Here is a 15,679-nt window from a genome sequence, read left to right on the forward strand (position 1 = left end):
GACTCACAGGGAAGAAGGGGAGGGGGCGGGTGCACAACTCGAAAGAACAAGTGTGGCAGAGATTGGCTCAGCCCAACACTTTATTGTGTTTCAGTGGAAGGGTGGCTGCATTATGTCTCACAGTCTTCAGGAATCGTTGTCGTTATAATCAGAGATTGCTCAATCACGTCCGCCGTGGAGAAGTTCTCATTAGAGCACAGTCTCTGCGCCGGAACCTCCTCAGGCAGTGACCCGTGGGCCAGTGACTCCACAATCACCTCGGCTGAGCCCACCTCCAGCTCTGGGGGCGGCTGCAGCACCACCATCACATCCTTCTCATCCTCGATGACCAAGTTCCTCAGCTTCCGCTGCCGTGGGTTGTAGTTCTCCACGCGGTCGTGGATCTCCATGTGGCGCCTCAAGTGAGCCTGTGAAAGAGACACACAGAGGGGCCCGGTGAGGGCCAGCTCCCTGGCACAGCCCAGAGACCCCAGAGCTGGGGAAGGCCTCACCTGCCGCGTGAACTTGTAGCCACACTCGGTGCACTCAAACTTCCTCACGCCCTTGTGCCGGCGGATATGGACACGCAGCTGTTCCACTGCTGGGAAGGGAAGTGAGAGCCTGTGGGCAGCAGCTCCACACTGTACATGCTCACAGTGATGCCAAGCTGCCCGTGGGAAGGAGGCGGCTCCTGCAGAGCCCTGCAAAAGCCAGAGCCCCAGCGTTACCTTTGAACGTCTTCCCGCAGATGTGGCAGAAGTGGGGCCGCCCCTCCTGGTGCCGGCTGGCGATGTGTCTCAGCAGCGGCCCCTTCTCCGTGAAACGCTGCTCGCAGAACTCACAGCTGAATGGCCGCTCACCGGTGTGTGTCCGGTTGTGCTTGTCCAGACTTGCTGCCATTATCAGGGGAGAGAAGGGGAGCGCAGCCAGTCAGTGGCATGGCACGTGCTCCCCATCCCAGCGACTGGGCCAGAAAGGCAAGTGCAGGATAAGCTTCAAGGGTCATGGGAAACACCAGCTTGTTCCCCTTCTGTGCCATGAGGGCAGTGGAGGTGACCTGGTGTCAGTCTGCACTCACAAGAGCATGGCTTTGCTCCTGGGGAAGCTGCTTTCTGGAGGCCCTGGATGCCAGAGCATGGCACTTGGCATAACCTGCCCCAGCAGCACCCAATGGTACCTTGTGTCCGGAAGGTCTTGCCGCAGAGGTGGCACTGGAAGGGCTTCTCGCCAGTGTGAGTGCGCAGGTGCATGTTGAGATTGGCTTTCTGCGTGAAGGCGTGGTGGCAGAACTCGCACACATAGGGCCGCTCGTTTCTGTGGGCAGCGAAAAGTCACCATCACCTTTCCCTCCACCGGCTTCAGCCCCTCGGGTCTCAGCCCAGCACCTCCGGAAAGGGAGCACTCCCTTCAGCCAACCCCCAGTCCTACAGGGGAGGGAGCACAGCTAGAAGAGCCAGGGTGACGTAAGGGAGGACACAGGTCACATCATACCTGTGCTTGGCCTTGATGTGCATCTGCAGGCCATTGCGGCTCGAGGCCCTGTGCCCACACTCCTCACACACAAACAGCTTCTCTCCGCGGTGTTTGAAGGCCTCGTGCAGGCGCAGCTCTGTCCGGGACAGAAAGCACTTGGAGCAGGTTGAGCACTGCAAGGCCACAGGAAAGGGGGGTTAGGGTAGACCCACACCAGACCCATTTGTGCCCAACATCTGGCACTCCTCTGGCTGCTCCAGGGCCCTTCCCACAGCAGCCACAGCTCAGAGACACCCAGTAAGATGGGACAGCCCAAAAGAGGCAAAATGCTGGTCAGTGCTTGGGTCTATCAGCTGCTCCTGTACATAAAAAAGCCTGTTTCCAGCAGCTCTGTGTCCCCCTGCCTCACTAAGAGCCATACAGGCCACGGGCACTATTCCCTAGGTCAGGTGTGTGTGCAGGATCACACCCTCCCCAATATCCTGGTCCCTACCGCGTGGGGCTTGGGTGCGCCGTGCAGCTTTATCATGTGGCTCTGCAGATCCTTCTTCTGCATGAACTGCTGCGAGCACGAGGAGCACTGCAAGAAAGGAGAGGGAGATCAGTTGCCCCCAAAGAGTAGTTTCAGAGCAAGGAGGACCAAGTGGGGGAGCAGAACAGATTCCTCGTGCAGCTGCAGGAAGCAGGTGGCTGTGGTGTCTCCCTGGAGCACACTCCAGCTCAGAGACAGGGAATGACCCTTAGCGGGCTGTCACAGACTGGGAAAGGAAGCTGGTGGGCTCAGCTCCCCAGAAGGCAAACAGTCACCCCCACTCTGTGCCAGTGTCCAGCAGCATCCATAGGGATGCCAGATGCCGGTGCTGCTCACCTTGTATGGCATTTCCCCAGTGTGTGACACCATGTGCAGCCGCAGCTCCATCCGCCGCTTGAACACCTCCGGGCATGCTGAGCACGTGAACACCTGCGAGACAGGGCGGCCTCAGCTTCCGCAGGACCCAGAGCCCAGCCTGGAGCCCGCGGCTCAGCCCCTGCCTGGCACTGTGACCCAGACACAGCGTTCAGCCTGCACCCACAGGACCCGCATCTTGCACAGTACAGAGTGTCCTGGCATGCTGGAACACACACAGTGAAGGTTGTGTGGCACATCGGGCACAAGCTGCTGCTGTCCTGGTCCCGGCCGTGGGGGTCCCAGCCACAGGGGCCCCGGCTATGGAATATGTGCCATGCAGTGCTGATAGGTGTGTGTTCAGAGGTAAGCATGGCCTAGGGCTCAGAAAAGGCTCCAGTTCCCTTCCTGATGACAGCTGCACTCCAGCCCAGTGGGGCAGCTCCTGGGAGTACCTGTTCTGATCGGTTCATGCAGTTCCTGGCTTCATGTTCCAGGAGATTCTCTTTTCTAAAGTAACATTTGCCACACTTGGAACACTCAAATGGCTTCTCTCCAGTATGTTTCCTGGGGGGACACAAATGGAGAACCCCATCACTGCCTGTCCAACAGCAGATGCACAGACAGGTGTGGGAGAACAGGGAAAGGTAAGGCAGGTTTTTGCCCAAGTCCCTCCAGTGCCACTATTCACATTCACTCTAAAGCTGTTTTTATGCCACTTTTGGGGCCCCTCAAAGCGTGGTAAGGCTGTCAGTGCCCACTGTGCTCCGTGGAATCTTGATTCTGCAGGGCCAGAATCAGGAGTAAAGTGAAACTTGAGACCACATGGAAGGGCTCTGCCCTGCTTTCAGAGATCCAGTTCGGAGATCCTCACAGAGCCCGGCTACGTGTTCCCCACAGCCCCTGAAATCCACCCCAGCCCGGGCTGATCTAAAAGCCCACAAGGACGATCTGCCATTGCCCACTTGCAGCCAGCACAGTCCCTGAGGAGCCCCCACTGCCGCCTTCCTGAGTCACAGCCCAGGACAGTCACTGCAGCTCTCAGATATGTTTCAGAGACATACAATCCCCCCCACAGGTCAGAGCACCCCCAAGGGCAGAGGGGACCCTTCTTTCCATCCCGGGGAATGGCATTGGGACCAGCTGGCAAAGGCGGGGCCGCCCTTTCCACCCCCGGGAAGGGGCTGAGCCGCGGGGGCGACGCATCCTCCCGCGCGCGCAAGGGGAAGTAGAAGTCGGAGCGTTTACCTGTTGTGCACTTTAAGGTAATATTTGCTGAGGAAGGTTTTATGACATGTAGGGCACTCGACCGGCACCGCTGTACCTTTTCTGCTCCCCGGCGCCTTTCCAGGAGCGGGGGGGCTCTTTCTGCTCCGCAGCGCCTTTTTCTCGGAGAGGGGCTCGGCGTCGCCGTCCCCCCGCCCGCCGCCGCCCTCCGCCGGGGCCGGGGGGGAGCCCTGCGAGGGAACAGCGGCGTCACCGCGCCGCCCCCGCCGCCAGGCCCCGGCTCCGCCGCCCCCTCCCGCCCCCTCACGCACCGCCTGCCCGCCGGGCGGCAGGGCCTGCCGCAGGCTCCGGGTGGGCGGCGGCGGCGGCGCGCGGCAGGGCCGCGGGCGGAAGGCGCGGCACAGCGCCACGGCGTCGGGCACGCCGAGCTGCTCGGCGGCCGCCAGCAGGCGGGCGCGGTTGTGCGCCGTGAGCGCCAGGCGCCCGGTGTAGAAGAAGTCGAGCAGCAGCTGGAAGGTGTCGGCGAGGCCGTCGGGCAGCGCCACGGGCCCGCCGGGGCCGCGCGCGCGGAAGAAGCGGGAGCAGCTGGCGAGCACCGGCCAGTGCGCGCGGAACTCGCGGCCGCCCACGCCGAGGGTCGCGTCGCAGAACTGGCCGGCTGCGCGCTGCCGGTTCAGCTCCCGCAGCACCCGCACGCTGTGCGCCGCCGCCGCCGCCATGGCCGCGCCCGGGCCGGCACCGGCACCGCCGGACGTGGCGTCACCCAGCGCCGGCAGTGACGCCCGTGTGTGTCTATCTGTGTGTGCCGTGCGGGGCTGTGCCTGTGTGCGGGGCTGTGCCTGTGTGCGGGGCTGTGCCTGTGTGCGGGGCTGGTTCTGGGGGGCTGGGGAGGGTGCGGGGCGAGCCCCGCGGCCCCGGGCCGGTGCCCGCAGCTCAGGCGGCGGCCCGGCGGCGCGTGTACGCCTGTATGGCCATCTGGAAGTGCTCGGCCGTGTTCTGCTGCGGCCGCAGCAGGATGACGAAGGCTCGCGGCACGAAGTATCCGCTCAGCAGCGCCCCGACCGTGCCCAGCGCCCCGAGCACCTTCGCCGCCGCCTCGGCCCGGCCGCGCAGCGTGCCCTGCGAGCAGAGCACGGCGGCCGAGCAGCCCAGGTGCAGCAGCAGGCTCACCGTCAGGCTCTTGGCCTCGTTGTAGCCGGCGGGCAGGTCCGTGCCCGCGTAGCTGAGCGCAAAGCAGCCCGCGCTGAGCAGCACCGTGTAGGCGATGGCGGCGCCGGCCGCGGTGCTCGGAGCGCACTCCAGCACCACCCGGTCGGGCTGCGCGCCGTAGTCCCGGAGCGGCACCGCGGGGCCGGCGGCCTCGGCGGCCAAGCACAGCACGGCCTGTACCGCCGTGCTGGCGGCCACAAACAGCACCGGGCCCTGGCGCCGCAGCCAAGCCTCGTAGAGCGCCGGGCAGCGCGAGTTCAGCTTGAAGATGCAGAGGATCTGGAAGGAGCGGGTCGCCACGCACGACAGGAACACGGTGAAGCTGATGGCGAAGAGTGGCAGCCGCAGCAGGCACGCCAGCCGCGTGGGCTCCCCGAAGTAACAGAAGAGGCTGCTGCAGGTGCAGGCCAGGGACCCCAACATGAGGAAGCACATCTTCCCGCCCGCAGACTTGACCACGGGTGTGGAGGCATTGAGGGCAAAGAGGACAGCCAGTGCCGCCATGAGCAGCATGAGGAGCACAGCCAGGGTCAGCAGCGCCCAGGAGAGGGGCTCGGACCAGGACAGGAACTCGACAGTACGGTTGAAACAGGCCTCACTCCCTGCCGGGGCCCACTCGTCCAGCCCACAGGCCTGGCAGCCGTAGGGGTCTGCAAAGGACATGGGGACCTCGCATACCTCGAACCCAGTAAGAGCTCTGCCCCAGTGCAGTGCCCGGCCTGCAGCCCCCCCAGGCTCTGCCCACCTCTCGTGTTCTGCTCATTCCCACAGACACTCACAGGCCTTGGGGAGCAGAGGGGGCTCTTTTCCCAAAAGACCCTCCACACCCCAAGTTTCACTCATGATTTTCCCAAAGTCAGTGGCTTGGGCTGTGTAGGGCCCACAGGACCTCGGCTGGGTTAGGCTCAGGGCTGTGGGTGAGAGGGGGCCCATGCATCCAGCAATAACCTGAGGTCTGCAGCCCCCTTGAATGGGACAGGACCTTGCTCCCACTGTTCCCGGAGCTGCCCCTCCCCGTAGCCCAAGAGCGGGCTGAGGGTGCCAAGGAACCAGCTGCCAGGAAGGGAGTTGTCACTGTGGCTGGTTACTCTGAGGTAGGAGATGACTGCTGTCTGTCCTGGGCAGGGCACATTTCCATATGCCAATTGCTGGTGACCACATGGTGCGGAAGCCCCAAGTGCCATCTGGGGCACAAAGGCAACCACTGCATCGAATTTTCCTGGCAGAGGATGCAGTGCAGGGAACAGCTGCTGGGCCGGACATTCCTGTCCCCTGGCCACAGGAGAAGGGGCTCTGTTTGCGCAGATGGGCTCACCTGTGGGCAACACTCCCTGGAAAGTGCAGGATGTGGGCTTTGCATACCCATCAGCGAGCAAATGGGAGCCAGACCACCGCCATCAGGTCAGCTCAGGCTTTACTGACCACAGGAGGGAAGAGGCTGGGAACGGGGAGAAGGGAGCAGGAGGCAGGATGCAAGCAGGCAAGGAAGGAGTGGGAGGAGCCCCCAGGGTGTACTGACCTGATCTGTTCAGGAAGGTGCCCAATGGACAGGCTACACAGCTGAAGCAGCACCAGTGGCGGCTCTGCTGCAGCCGCCTCTCTCCCGGCTGACAGGTCTCAGAGCACACCGAGGTGGGAGCCTGGCAGGAGAGCAGACAGGGTCAGCCTGTGAGCAGGGTGGGTAGCAGCACAGCTTGGGCCCAACAGCACTCTGGCACCCCCCACATCACCTCTGTCCACCCTCAGTTTTGCCCTGCTATGAGGAAACACCCCATAATTGCTGTCACTGGGACACAGCCAGCTCAGTAGTGAGGAATAAATAAGACCTGGGTGCAGAACAGTACCTGACCATCTTTTGTGTGCCACAGGACTTTGCCTGGGTCAATGCTCAGCCTGTCAGGGTTGACATGGAAGGTTCCTATCACATCAGAAGCCCAGTTTGAGCCACTCCAGTTCCACATGACGATGTCGTAGCCTTTACGAATATCCCCGTTGGCATCAAAAGAGACTCGGCTCTTGTACAAGGTGAAGTTTACCTGCTTGATCTTTTGTAGAAGCTGTAAAACAAAAGAGAGGAGCCCTTCCAATGGTGAGGCTCCTGCCATTGGAAGAGAGATGTGCTGGAGGATCCCTCCTCCATGCTACCTCTGCTCTCTAGACCCCCATCATCTGCAGGAAGTCCCATCCAGGTCTCTGTGAGGCCTGAGCACAATGGGAAAATCCTTCCCTGTTGGAAAGGATCCTCATGGATCCTCTTCCACAAGGAAGATCCTTCCTCGTGTTGCTCTTACCTGCCAGGGATAGACGGTGCCTTTGCTGCAAGCCCCTGAGGCACAGCCTAGCAGGTTGTGCAGGCCATGGGCCACAGCATACACGGCTGAGTACACATTGAAGGAGGCTTGAGCATCGTACACGTTGGAGGCAGCAGTCAGTGAGCGGCAGCCGGTGTAACGCTGGGTGCAGTCCAGCCTCGCGCTCCCCCCCAGTTCCCTGCCTGCCTCTGCGGTGCCAGCACACTTGGCAGCAGCACCTTCCTCCACCATCTTCCAACTTTCAAAGCGTTCCAGCATCACAGACTCTGGCTTTTCAACCGTCATCCCAATCACTGTGCCAATGGTCTGGATGCCAGGCACCTGCCAGATGGTTTGAGACAATGACCAGTCTTCAGAGCCCACCCACACCATGCCTGTGATGTTCTTCTGGATGACCACCTCGAAGAATGGGCGGGCGCTTCGGCTGTTGGAGAAGACGATGGTGACATTGACCCTGACGTCTGTGAAGACTCGGACCAGGTTGTGGAGCTCAGGGTTGCTGGCGTCCGAGTTGGCGGGAATGGTGCCTCGGTAGGCCACGCACACATTGCTTGCGGTCAGCAACTTGTGCAGGGCATCGAGGCCGGCCCTACCATAGGTGTTGTCGCTGCCCAGCAGCACCACCCAGGTCCAGCCAAAGTGCTGCAGCAGCAGGAAAATAGCCTTCACCTGCTGCCTGTCACTGGGGATGGTGCGCAGGAATGACGGGTACAGCCTCTTCAGGCTCAATGTCTCCACAGAGGCTTCGTAGCTGATCTGCAAAGTGAGCCAGGAGAAAGGGGGATGCACTGCCCCAGGCAGCAGCATCCCTGAGAGCTAATGGGCAGCCTGTCCTGGGGAGACTCAGAGCTGGGCAGGCAGTGGAGCCAGCACCAAGTGTGCTGTGGTAGGAAAAAACTGTGATGGATGGTGAGCCAACTGTGATTCCTGCCTGCCCCCAGACAGGGCCTGGGAAGGGACCCACACAGAAGGGCTGCATTTCCAGCTCTACCAGCCTCCTCAACTCTGAGTCCATTCTCTCTCAAACCCTCAGTGCTCAGGATCCCTATTCTTCATCAGCTGCAGGAGCTGTGCTTACCTCTGGTACGAGGAAGATACCGAGGATGGCAGCTGTGGTGAGGGCTAGCTGGGTGCTGTCGGGGCCGATGACGGCAACAGCCTGGGGCTCATAGTGTTGGAAGGCAGGGAGCAGCTGGACACCCTGCCCGCCTTTGCGGGCGAGGGCATGCAGGGTGGCGTGGAGGTTGGCAGGCTCAGAGCAGGTGTCGAGGATGTCGTAGCCCAGAGTGATGTTCGGGAGTAGCGTGCTGGAGTTGTTGATCTCCTCTATGGTGAAGCGCAGGGCCTGGGACAGGCAGTAGCCGTGGCTTTTGAAGACTGCAGCGCTGCGGAACCGAGAGTGGTTGTTAGGGAGGACCGACCGCGGCTGGGGGAGCGGGCGGCGCGGGCACTCACTCATCGCAGCCGCGCACCAGCGGGCGGGCGGCGCGGGGCTCTGCGGCGTGCAGCGGGAACAGCCCGGCCAGGCGGTGATCGCCGCGGAGGGTGAGGGCGGCGGCGGCGGCGGCGGCCGCGCACAGGCAGAGGCGGAGCGGGGCGAGGGGCGGCATGGCGGGGCGGGGCAGCCCCGGCCGGGCGGCTCTTAACGGGGCGGCAGGCGGGGCCTGGCGCCGGGCGGGCGGTGCCGGCCGTGGGGCGGCCCCGGGAGGCGGAGGAGGCTCAGCGGCCATGCCTGCGCGGCGCAGCCGCCCGCGCCGGGCCCTGGCCCGCACTCCGGCCCGCGGGGCCCGGACGGAGACGGCTTGGCGGGAGTTCGCCGCCTCCTTCGCCCGCGCCGGGATGGTACCGCCGGCCGAGCCGGGGTTGGCGGCCGTGGAGGCGGCGGAGGGCACGGCCGTGCTGCTGCTGGCGCCGCGGCAGGTGAGCATCGCCCGCGCCGCGCCGGCCGCGCCGTGCGCCGCACCGCCTGACCGCCCGTTCTGTCCCCGCAGGCGCTGACCTTCACCGGCAAGTGCCGCCTGCGCTGCCTGTACGGCGCCGTCCGCCTGCTGGGCTTTGCCGTGGCCTCGCACCACCCGGGCCTGCCGGTGTTCTCGCCGGCCACGCACTGCGCGCTCAGCCTGGAGGCGCTGCCCGGCGCGCGCCCGCTCGCCGCCCTCCGCCAGCTGCGCGCGGCCGCCCGCGCCGCCATGCGCGCGCACCGCGTCCGCCGCCGTGAGTGCGGGACCGGGCGGGCGGGCGGGCGCCATTTTGCGGGCGGCGCGGTGCGGGGAGCGGCCATTTTGTGCGCGGGGCGTTGCGGGGCAGGCGGGCTGAGAGCTCGGGGTGATGGCGGCGCTCGCCCGTTGCAGAGGCGCGGGTGAAGCTGATGGCGCGTTTCTCGTCCGATTGCGCCGTGGTGCTGCTGGAGCACTTGGACACGCCGGTGACGCGGTTCCTGCTGAGCCACTCGCCCCTGTCGCGGCTCTTCGAGCCCCAGGTGAGACCCCGCGGGCGGAGAGGTGCCCTGCGGGCGCCCCTGGCGCCGTTCAGCGCTGTGGCACCCGCGCTGAGCGCTCACCCTCTCGCCTAGAAAAAGAGGAATCCAGCTTCACGCCGGAGGATGCGGTCCTGGCTTCCGTGGGCATCGTGAAGTGCAGCCCCGACCGCGGGCTGCTGGTGTCGGAGAGCATGTACCTGGCACTGGACGAACTGATCCAGGCCTGCTGTGGTGAGTAAGGCACTTGGCCAGGCTGGGGTCTTGGTAGCCTGAAGAAAAAAAGTCCGTGAGGCTTTTCATGAATTAAAATTAAGGTATGTGTCCTGCCTGGCACGCTCTGATTTAAGGTTGTGTTTTTCTCTGAAGAGCAGGATGCTCGAGCTGGACATCACCTGGGCTGGGTCAGAGTGATGCCAGCATTTGTCTGATTCACACCGTGCTTGTCTTTCCAGCGGAAGATGAAGGTGTTCCTGTGGTGCTGGTATGTGGCCCAAAAAACACTGGAAAATCGACATTCAACAGATACCTAATTAACCTATTATTGAATCGGTGAGTCCATGTTCTGCAAGCTTTTAAGAGCTGCATGGGATTTAGGAGAAGGAAAAATATGTCTGACAGGACTCTTAGATGAGCCGTCAGGCCTGGAAGATGGATAGCTTTTAAACACAAAGGGGTAGACACATACATGGATTCTCTTCCTGCAGCCTTCCTGCAGTCGAGTACATGGAATGTGACATAGGCCAGCCGGAATTCACACCGCCAGGGTGCGTGTCCCTGAGCAGCATCACGGAGCCCGTGCTGGGTATGTGTTCCACTACTCCTGTGGTTACCAGAGACCTGTTCCATTTCCAAAATGAACAGGGTGTTCTGGACAGAGGCTGCTTGAGGGGAAGCTGCTGCCACAGATGTCAGAGGTTCCTAGAGAGAATAAACCAAGGGATGTTCAAGTTTTCTTGTAGGGGCGTCTAAGCTCCCCAAGTAACACAGAGCCATTCTCCTGCTCCTTTTGTCTCTTTTAAAGAGAGATGGCGTCTACAGGTGGTAGAGCAGGCTGAGGCATGTCAAAGGGGATGTTCAGCCTTTCAGGTTTGAAAGGTCTCTTTGGGAAAATCTGTATTCACAAGTGGAACTCACTGAGAAGTTCAAAGTGGATCCACATAGGTTCAGGGCTGTTGTGATGAGCGGGGAAAAAACCATTGCCCAGGAAACTGCTGGTGTTTGCGGTCTCCTGGATTGAGGTCACTGTCTAAAAGGACGTGGCCAGACTGGTTTGCTTTTCAGGCAGTTTGTAGATTTTTAAGTGTGTAACCAGTGATTTCAAGCAAGGAAACAAACCCCAAACTAACCCAAAACAAACAGAACTCTCTCTCAGAGTCTTGCAAATGACAGACTAGTTTCTCCCTAAGTGCAGGCTGTGTAAGAAAGACTGTTGACAGGTGGGGAGAGGACAGGTTATTTCAGGAGGGGTGACATGTGGGTGCTACAGAAATGGGAGTGTTTTGATTTGCCTTGATGAAGGCACTAGAGGTTCAGGGCTCTTTTTGCCAGGTCCCCCCTTCACTCACCAGCAGACGCCCCGTAAGATGGTGTATTATGGCCAGACTAGCTGTGAGCAAGACACAGAGAGGTACCTTGATGTCATGAAGTACGTGTTCAGCTGCTACAAGAAGGAAGTGCCTCTAATCATCAACACCATGGGCTGGGTGAAAGGTAAATGGGATCTATCCTTCTCTCAAAGAGGGGTGGGAAGGAGGTAATGATGGTAGTGGTGCAGCACCACACAGAACCAGAACCTGCAGCGTGCCTGAGCTGGTGCTGGTGTGTGACCTGTTGAAATAGCAGCAGCAACTGTGTGTTCTCTGCGCTCTTGAAGGCGAGGGGCTGCTGTTGCTCATCGATATCATCCGTCTACTGTCGCCCAGCCATGTTGTTCAGATGGACGTGTGCGACTGGAAGGCAATGGCCCCGCTCACCCCCGAGCACATCCACCTTCGTGCCGGGCTGCACACCAAGGGCAAGCAGCAGCCTAAGTGCAAGCAGCTGGATGTGGGTGCTGCAGAGAGCTGGAAGTGCTCTGAAGGGGAGGATGCGTCAGTTCCACAGTACAAGTTGCTGTATGTCCATCCAGAATTCCCTCGGGCGGGAGTCGCAGGTGAAGCGTAAGTAGAACATTGAGTGCTGTGGGGAGTCTGTGAGCTGAACAAAACCACATGTTGTCTTTAACTTAGGACTCTTCTTACAGGCGAGTGCACAGCGGCATCCTGCGTGACATGTCCATCCTGGGATACCTAGGACACCTGCAGTACCCAGACATTGGGGCGGTGCTCCCGCTGCACAGCCTGGTGCCATATCAGGTAAGGGAGCCTTATGGGAAGGCTTGGGTATGGTGCAGAAAGCCTGGTTACAGTGGTGAACAGTTCTGCTCCTACTGCAGATGTTTCTCAAAGAGGAATAAACACTCTGCAATATGCGAACAGATAACAGCTGTATTCGGGATGACAGAAGTGAAGCTTCTGTCGAGGTGCTGGTGTGACACGTGTGTGCAGATGGCACATGTGTAATGTGTGTTCTGTCTGTGCAGAAGCTGCTGTGTGTGCCTGCCCGTGGGTGTGGGGTGGGAGCATGCAGGATCTGTGTCCTCAGGGTCTTACCTCTGAATTTGAACTCAGTTGATGTGGAACCCACAGCAGTTTTTCTTCCCTCTTGTCACCCCCCCACAGGTGCCTTTCAGTGCTGTCGCGCTCAGAGTTATTCACACAGATGTTGCTCCCACCAACATCATGTATGCAGTGAATGCCAGCTGGGTTGGGCTCTGCTGCATTCCAGATGAAGTCAGGTGCCAGACCGACGGGCCAGTCCTGCTGACACAGACACCAGTCTGCGACTGCCTGGGCTTTGGTGAGCGCGCTGGAGCTGTGCTCTCACCTGCTGTGTTTAGGCAGATGGGTTGCACAGTGACAGAACTGCTTACTCTCCCAAAAACAGCTGCAGAAGTGGGATGAGATACAGGAGTAGTGGTGGTGTTGGGAGCTCTGCTGTAAGTCTTGGCTTTGGTTACTGTGCGGTAACAGCTGTGAGGAATGTCACTGCGTGGCGCCGCTCAGAGCTTCTCAGAACTCCCCAGTTGACCCAGTTTCTGGGTTCGCGTTTGCAGAAGCAGATTCTATGTGGCTTATGCAAAATTCCTGAAGTTGCCTAAGTTTCCTTCTACAGCTTGATTTACTGTTCAGTTTGAGTTTGGAGTTTGGTTCTCGAGTGTCTGTAGGGATGTGCCGATGAGCAGGGATACCTGATGACTGAACTTTGCATATGTTCTTTTGTTCAGGAATTGTTCGAGGGGTTGATATGGAGAAGAAGCTTTACCACATCTTGACACCAGTGCCTCCGGAGAACCTGAGACTAGTGAATTGTCTCCTCCTTGGGAACATTGCTATCCCTAACTGTGTGCTTGTGGGCCAGGTAGGAGCCTGTGGGAGGGGTGGGAGCTGTCTGAGCTTTGGCTGGCTGGCAGATTTTCCAGTTTCTTATTCCTGAGGCGGATGCGTGCCGGGAGATGCCTGGGCATCAGCAGATGCTTATCACTTTAGGAGATTGTCCTTAAGCACGGAAACCTACAGAGAACAGAACGTTCCACTCGCGTTTTAGATGCCAGAGGGGGGTTTGGTGATCACTGAGTCCTTAACACCATCAGTTCTGTCAGCCTGGGGAGGGAAGTGCTTCCCCCTCTGCTGAAGCTATGGGCTGCTAAAGTTGTTTCTCGTTTTATTTTTCTGGTTTTCAGCAAGGAATTGAGGGAGAGATTCCATACGTCACGTCTGATTACAACTACAGCATCCTGGGCGCTGGGAAGCTGAGGAAAAAGAAGCATTTCAAGAGGAAGGAGTTCACCTTTGAGTGCGATTACACCTGAATCCTTGGGGCCCTTGGGCCAAGTTTTGTTTGTGTGGACTGGGTAGAGAGCCCGGTGTGGTCACAGGAGCCCTGGGTCCTGCAGAGGCCCCGGGCAGGTGGCCAGGTAGATGCCACAGCAGGTCTGGCTTTAATAATGTTTTGTATGTTTGGTTTGTATTTTAGCGTTTTGTAATAAATATCTACGGAAAGCAGCGGGTTGGTTTGGATTTTTTCCCTGGCCGTGGCTGACACAGGTGGAGGCAGCTGCTGTTGCACGTGCATTCTGCCTTGGGTCAGGAGTTGTTCTCGTTGCCTGTCCGGCCCTCAAGGGACTCTGGGTGTCAGTGATCCACAGGGCCTGAGCAGAACTTCCCGGTCCTGTGGTTTGGTCAAGGGCTCAAGCTGGGCTTCTGGCCCTGTGCCTGGCCTGCGGCTCTGGTTGTCCTGCTGGTCAAGGAGGGATGAAGGAAGGAGCACATTGTGGAATCCCTGTTCCTCGGGGTGGTGAAGAGGGAGCCATTCAGCTCTGCACCATCACCGGCCACCCTGGCTCTGTGCTGGGATGCTGCTTCCTCCCACCCTGCACTGGCCTGGCCCCCTATCCCAGTGCTGTGGTGTGAACTCAGTGCCCTGAGTGTGGTCTAGAAACAGCTCGGGCTGGCTCCAATGCGTCCCCAACTCTAACAGACTGTTCTCCAGATCAAGGTTGAAATGGGATGGGGGAGAAACTCATCACATGGAACACCAGGGCGTGTGGCCTTGCCTGACCCCACCTGCTCTACCCCACTGGGACACAAGAAAAGTCTTATTTATTTTTTCTTCCCAACCCTTTGTCAATCAGCAATTTGCTCCTGAGGGAAGCTGGGGTGTGGTAGGAGTCACGAAGAGGTAAGCACCTCAGGTTGAGCTGAGGATGTGTTTGGGAAAACTGCTTCTGAATGTGTAATACCAGCACACTGGGCATTTATTGGATCCACGGCTGCAAAAGTAACCTGACTTCTAACTGGCTCCTGTGAGTGAGGTGTGGTTCTGCCCCAGCCTAGACCCGGGAACAATCTGGCTCCAGTGTGTGCAGCCCCCCGAGCCCAGTGCCTGTTCAGATCCCACGGACCAGATCTGCAGAGGAAGGAGGGATGTGGTATGTCACTTGGGACTGGAGCTTTTTGGCTGGTGGCTGCTGTGGATGTGAGTAATCTGCAAAATCACTTTTCTCTGGTTTGTGAAGAGATTTTCTAGAACTGCAGAAACAAACAGCTGTAAACAAACTGGGATGAGTGGCAGGGAGGAGACTGAGCTGGAGAGGAGCTGTGCGGGGCTGTGCAGTTTTGCTGCCTTTTATAGAGTTAAAGCTTAAACTTAATCCAGGCCTAATTATCCCCATCTGGCTGGGTCTGGCAGCACAGGAAGGACTTGGCCGGCATTGTGGCCTGAACAGTGGCTAAAGTAAATAAAGGGACTGTGGTGCAGCCAGGGAGAACATCCCAGGCGAGGTGAGAGGGGACTTCAAGTCACGGGGAAGTGCGTGGAAAAAGCTTCAGGAAAGGTTAGATAGGCAAAGGGCATGTGAGAAATGCCCAGTGCTGAAAACCCCCATAGCTGAGCATCACCCTTAGTGCTGTCACCAGCATCCACCTCACTGGGCTGCGGGCGATGGATCCCACACTGACTCCATTCCCTGGAGCTGGGGGATGTGAGTAGCCCCCATGTGCCAAGCTGCAACTGTCTGTTTTGGGGCATTTCCAGGGTGTTCAGATTGCCTGTGCCTGCCAGAGCCCAGAGGTGGACGCTGCAGCTTCGGGAAAGGGAAACCTCACCGGCTTCTGGTGATCCCTGAGGGGGAGAGACGCAATGGGCAGGTCAGCATAATCCTCAGCAAAGCATCCCACCAGCAAGCTGGGGACACTCAGTTCTGTGATCAGTGGGAAATCGGTGACAGCACTTCAAATATCAAGGATGCACTAAATAATGTAGGATTAATTTTGCAATAAATTGGCATCTGTTACATTTGCAGCAGCAATTTCTGTGTAAATTTCTGACAAAGGGTGACCAGAAGCAGCAAAACTCTGGGAAGCATATGGTGCCTCCAGGAGGAGATTCTGTGGTGAGCTGGAGGGCTGGGATTGTCTTGTCCCAGCTAATCATCCTGCATGGTGCTGTGTTTTTTCCCTGTTTTAGGAAGTTTTACATGGGGTAGGACAAAGGTGCCAGCCTTTGTGGGTCTTA

At 59.3% G+C, this 15,679-nt stretch overlaps 2 protein-coding genes across 2 annotated transcripts; one reads left to right on the top strand and one right to left on the bottom strand.

Annotated features, from left to right (window-relative positions):
• Positions 1–62: 62 nt before the first annotated feature.
• Positions 63–8,696, bottom strand: LOC126643927 (taste receptor type 1 member 1). Its single transcript, XM_050322720.1, has 15 exons — positions 8,542–8,696; positions 8,165–8,471; positions 7,066–7,842; positions 6,619–6,831; positions 6,294–6,414; positions 4,736–5,424; positions 3,587–3,795; positions 2,794–2,905; positions 2,321–2,413; positions 1,946–2,032; positions 1,471–1,625; positions 1,157–1,293; positions 708–872; positions 492–580; positions 63–407 (listed from the first exon to the last, which is right to left on the bottom strand). Exons 1-15 carry the CDS (start codon positions 8,694–8,696, stop codon positions 111–113), a joined length of 3,606 nt encoding a protein of 1,201 aa, XP_050178677.1. The 3' UTR covers positions 63–110.
• Positions 8,673–13,668, top strand: NOL9 (nucleolar protein 9). Its single transcript, XM_050322456.1, has 12 exons — positions 8,673–9,006; positions 9,078–9,300; positions 9,438–9,587; positions 9,659–9,796; positions 10,018–10,114; positions 10,270–10,367; positions 11,114–11,275; positions 11,439–11,724; positions 11,808–11,919; positions 12,286–12,463; positions 12,891–13,024; positions 13,347–13,668. The coding sequence occupies exons 1-12, from the start codon at positions 8,695–8,697 to the stop codon at positions 13,473–13,475; spliced, it is 2,019 nt and encodes a 672-aa protein (XP_050178413.1). The 5' UTR covers positions 8,673–8,694; the 3' UTR covers positions 13,476–13,668.
• The last annotated feature ends 2,011 nt before the right edge of the window (positions 13,669–15,679 follow it).

Source organism: Myiozetetes cayanensis, unplaced genomic scaffold, assembly GCF_022539395.1.
Source record: "Myiozetetes cayanensis isolate MyiCay16 unplaced genomic scaffold, myiCay2020 scf28, whole genome shotgun sequence".
Classification (NCBI taxonomy): Eukaryota; Metazoa; Chordata; class Aves; order Passeriformes; family Tyrannidae; genus Myiozetetes; species Myiozetetes cayanensis.